At 43.3% G+C, this 5,001-nt stretch overlaps 1 protein-coding gene across 1 annotated transcript; it reads right to left on the bottom strand.

The window, feature by feature from the left end:
• Window positions 1–1,455: 1,455 nt before the first annotated feature.
• On the bottom strand, window positions 1,456–4,660 carry LOC138035246 (uncharacterized). The gene is made up of 2 exons (XM_068882058.1): window positions 4,487–4,660; window positions 1,456–3,276 (listed from the first exon to the last, which is right to left on the bottom strand). The coding sequence occupies exon 2, from the start codon at window positions 3,271–3,273 to the stop codon at window positions 1,456–1,458; it is 1,818 nt and encodes a 605-aa protein (XP_068738159.1). The 5' UTR covers window positions 3,274–3,276; window positions 4,487–4,660.
• Between the last annotated feature and the right edge of the window lie 341 nt (window positions 4,661–5,001).

Here is a 5,001-nt window from a genome sequence, read left to right as displayed (position 1 = left end):
TGTCAGTGTGGCGTATAAAAACCACGGGTTTTTTGAAAGGGCCTCCTTGTTCTATATTTATCGGCAAAGAGGGTCCTGGTTGCAAAAACCGGGGGTAAGCACTTTTTTGGCGTGAGTTCGGGAAGGGGAGGGCAGACTTCATACTGATTAGGGTGACCAACACAGAATCTTGCCACGCCTGTTGTGGGCCAAAAGGGAAGCTGAGCTAAGTTGTTGAGACTGTTGGGAAAAATTTGTTGACATCGGGACCTTAAAAGGTTGTGCGAAGGACGCCGGGACCTGTTGTTGTTGTGGAATTGCTGTTGACGGAAACGAACTAAATTGTGGTTGTTGCGTTTGATAGAATGTAGCACTCACAGGCGGAAAACTTTGGTGCTGTTGCGTCGTTGTCGAAGCTGTATAAATGGGTTGTTCTTGTAACACCACGGCAGATGAATTTTCCTGTCCACAGTACTGCTGTGGTAAATTGCAGTAAGGTTGTTGTTGCTGATGCATTGACGAAGGCGTGTCCTGCATTGATGTGCTGTTGACACTCTGACTGGACATCGCAGAAGAAGTGGTTGGCACCCACGATTGTGACGTGTCGTTTCGTTTCCTTCTAAAAGCCTTTTGGATCTCGTTCGGCTTCATACCTTGCTCTTTAGGTGTCCTCCTGCTATTATATGCTGCTGCGAGGTTTACACTTGGTCCCTTTCTTCTCTGAAATTTTCTTTTGATTTCCTCGAGATATTCTTGTAGGCACTCGAGATCTTCGGCCACGGCAATCGTATCTTGGCAGATCCCGGACAGCCTTGAAAACGCTGCACGGACAATCAAGCTGATGACCAGCTTTTACTGGCTTGACGATAAGAGGAGCTTTGCCATGCCTACTTTTCACTGTTCTCATTCTGGGATCATCAGAAGCCGCTGGCATGATCGCGTCTGGCTCATTCAAAAGCGCCTCTGCATTCCTGAACATGTCCCTTAGTGTAGTCGCAGGCACTACTTCGCTGGGTATGCCGAATTCTTCAACAGCAACAGAGAGACGTCTAAAACTCTGAGTCTCGGGGGTCGACGGAGTAACCTTTGCTACTTGTGGGCTACTTTCCTTCTGTTTACCCTCATTGGTGACAACTGGACGGCACACCTCTGTGAAGAATCTCCTTAACAGTGCTTTCCTCTCGCCTGGTAACAGGTCTTGCCATTCGTCATAAGTTACGGCAAAGTTGGTGTAGGCTTTGTCCAACCTGTATGGACCGTCCCCGTACAAGGCTTTCGCAGCGTCTTTGTGCAGACGTAAAACTCTCCCTTTGAGGCTTCGTAATGCCGTCGTCAGGTTGACATCTCTGTGACCAACACCATCTCCCAATTCATCAATCTCGACCTTGGACATGTAGTGCATCCACTCTATGGGGTTTTGGCCAAAACCTCTCCTGACGCCTGCACGGTCGCGAACGTATTTGGCCATCTTGTTTCTTAACTGGATTTCCTTGTATTTGGCAAAGTACTTTGTGAATTTAAGCGGGTTGTTCTTCGTTGTCGACTTCTCCAATTCATCCCATTTCTTTTTAAACGTTTCGCACTTCTGGTCGAATTCTTCTTCACTTTCGCAGTCATACAAGCAGCCATCTTCTCCCATTGGCCGCCCTCCAAAATATCGGCCATAATGATTTTTCTTTCCTGGACTGGGAAATTACATTCTGATAGCTTCTTTTCGACATTTGCCTGGACGTGTTCCAGCCCCAGAAGGTGAATGGTACCGGTTGTTTCTTGGAGTATTCCGGTAAAAAGGGCTTCATCTTCATCAGATCCCAGTACATGCAAACCTTCAAGCTGACAGTTCTCTCGTTTAACAGATTGCCAGAAATACTTGAAGTCTTCAGTTGTCTTGTTCCTATGAACCAAGATAGGTCCAGGGAACCATGGGTGTTTGCCAGTGTCTTTCTTTCGCAAGCTTAAATTCTCATAAGCTGTTTGAGTGAAATAATACTCAGCGATATTTAAAGTTGTGTCTATGAGTAACGGCGAGAAATGAGTCAAACTGCCCGATCTTGTGCAAAATCGCGACACGTCCTTTATGGTTTGGTCGGTAAATGCAACGATTGACAGCTGACGTCCATGACGAAAGATAACTTCCCTTATAAATGGCTGGTTATCATCAAGCACAACGGAATTTGAGTCATGGTTTTGTTCAAGAAGGGCTAGAATGACGTTGCTTATCTCGTCTTGGTCAGATCGCGATACACTTCCATAATTGAATTTGTAGTTGAATGCTTGCTTAGGATTTCTAAGGCGCGTGGAATCTGTCGTACTGCTTAAAATAGTCTCATCTGTCTGCCCAAGGGTTTCGGCTAAAATTCGCGGAGCTTTGTTGGAGACCTGGACGGTTTGTTTGCATTTTTTCTTAAGGGAATGCTCCGTAGGCCTAAAATCCGGCGAGTCCTGACTCTTGGCGTTTCCATGCTTTGCGGGAACGATGGGTACTGCATGCCCTGTGTCGAAATAATAATGGGTGATCATCATGTTCGAGGATAGTTTGTATTCCTTAAGATTTGCCAAATTCCCGTGAACTTCATTGTACTCTTCCAACGTCATAACGAAAATCACGTACCGAGTGAATGCAGTAGCAAACGACTCGAGGGTATTCTTGTGAACCGCCCGCTTACGTACAACAGCATAGAGCTTCCTGAGCTTCGCAGTCTTCGCTTTCCACACGCCATTTTTGCGACGATTGTATGTTCCACCGACGACTTGTCCCTTTTTGTTTCTGGTTACTCGAACTTCAGAAGACAAGACTAACTCTCCTTCCGCGGTACTCTTTGCTTCATAAAAACGTACCTGGTCTCGTTTGATGAAGGCTCCTGGCGTGTCGTCGGCTTCTAGGTCGTAAGGGTGCCTTAGATTGATCAAATCTGGCTGTACAACAAAAGTAACGCTTTCTTTTATTCGTGTCGGTTTTACTTTTACAATCTTCTCGTCTGGAACGTTGTGCAGTAGACAGATGTTGAAAATCTCTTCGAGATTAGGACTACTTTCGCTGTATTTGGGCAATCGTCGGTCATCTCTTACATATGCTGTTTGTTTATACCGATAACAGTCGTAATCATCGACCTCCACTTCTTCTTTAATTTTTACCTGAGTAGAACGTTCCTCTTCGAACGATAGTTTTTTTCTGATTTCATTTGAGACATCATCTTCACAACTGGTCAAGTCAATTTGCTCGATACTAGCACGCTTCACATGGGTGTTACGCTCTTTTTTCTTGGGACTAAAGTCCTTCCTCTTGCTTGCCATTTTCTGAAAAAAAGGTGGAAAAGGAGAAATAAATAAATGTCAAGGTTTTCGCTGGAAACTTCTTGTGATGGTGTTCAGCCATTCTTCGTTTGCTTGTTCGTTAAGTCACTGTGTTTATCTAACCGTCGTAAGAAACTTGTAACTTGGTGAAAGACCAAAATTTTTAGATGTCATTGTTCATATTTTGCCTCATTTGCGTACGGTTCTGCTCGGCCAGGCATCATGTTATATATATAAGTGCTTGTAAAAATAAATAATCAGGAAAAGTACTAAAAGTTTATGCTAATATTAAGGCAAAAGTTGTAAAAAAGTATTGTCCCTAGAGGTAGGTTTCAATTTGAAAAGGTCTCGAAGACAGGGAAAAATAAATGTCATTACAACATTTTAAGGTAATTTTTTGGGCTGCCTCCCCCTTACAAACCATTTATATTCGGTCCCACCCGCCTTAAAGCCATTTGTTTGGCATGCCGCCCCCCCCCCCCCCCCCCGCACAAAAAAGTACCATCAGTCCCCTACGTTATGAAAAGTGAACGGTCCCTTTGTATGTACTTTTTCGTCCATGTTTGGTTGAAGCTGGACGAATGCCTTCAAGCTTACCAATGACTAGAGTGTGTGCAGATGTGAAATGACATGCATGGCGCAAACGTACTTCCAGAGAGAACATCCGGCAAAGGCACCGTTCGGTACTATTACATTGCGTATCCTTACTGCGCGGAATTTTACCCTTTATTAGCGCCCATACACAGAAAATTGCGCATTTTTTTCTGGGCGGCATGTTAGAAGCCTGGCCTGGCAGTCATAATCAACTACGAAAGCAACTTTTAACATCAACAGTTAAAATTTAACTGCTTCATTTGCACTGCTTTGGCCTGTAATGCATGCAATGCCTATATCTACCGTTAAATACCAAAATACGTTTAACAATGCTGTTTAAGTGGTTTTGAACTATATTCTCGTTGGGTGCCCCTGACCGTACGTCCGAAGAATTATTTTTTCCTGATATTCTAACAACACACTTTTAAACGACAAATATAAACAGACATATAAGACTAAATAGCTACTGATTGTGTCATTCTGTGACTATTCAGTTGGCTTAAATCATAATGCAATCGATGGTTCGTTTGGTTTGCAAAACATGTGCTTTTATCTTTCATGTTACAAAACTAAAGCAGATTTTTGGTATCATCTGCGGTAGCAAAAACACTTCACTTACCACTGTTAGTTACATCTACATCACGGTTCCTTTCTCAAATGTGTCATCTGTAAATCAGTATTACGCTCTTCAATCTGTTCAGTGCACGGTAAAGATCGAACGCGTGAAGACCATCCACTGCGCGACAGGCTATTTTTTGCGCACATCAGATTACCAGGCATGACCCCAGGCCACCAGTTTAATATCAAATATCTTTGCTCTTGTAACGCAAACTTTCCTTAGTCGGGGAAGTAATGTGTAATATTTTACTTAAGTTGTCGTTACTTTGCATAAAAATTTACTGGTATGAAATTTACTCGTATATTTTCGTATTTTTTTACTCGTATGTATCCGTATGTTAGTCGTATGTATCCGTGTGTTAGTCGTATGTATCCGTATGTTACTCGTATGTTAGTCGTATGTGTCCGTATGTTCCGTATGTTACTCGTATGTTACTCGTATGTTTCCCGTATGTACTCGTGTGGTGTTTTAGTCATGATCACGCTCGATTACCGGACAGATATCTCGTAATCATA

The sequence above is a fragment of the Montipora capricornis genome, unplaced genomic scaffold (assembly GCF_036669925.1).
Source record: "Montipora capricornis isolate CH-2021 unplaced genomic scaffold, ASM3666992v2 scaffold_334, whole genome shotgun sequence".
NCBI lineage: Eukaryota > Metazoa > Cnidaria > Anthozoa > Scleractinia > Acroporidae > Montipora > Montipora capricornis.
The sequence above is the reverse complement of the archived record's forward strand: the minus strand, read 5'-3'. Positions and strand labels throughout refer to the sequence as shown.

Excerpts from the sequence above, each read along its gene's own strand:
- LOC138035246 (XM_068882058.1), bottom strand. The coding sequence starts at position 3,273 with ATGGCAAGCAAGAGGAAGGACTTTAGTCCCAAGAAAAAAGAGCGTAAC.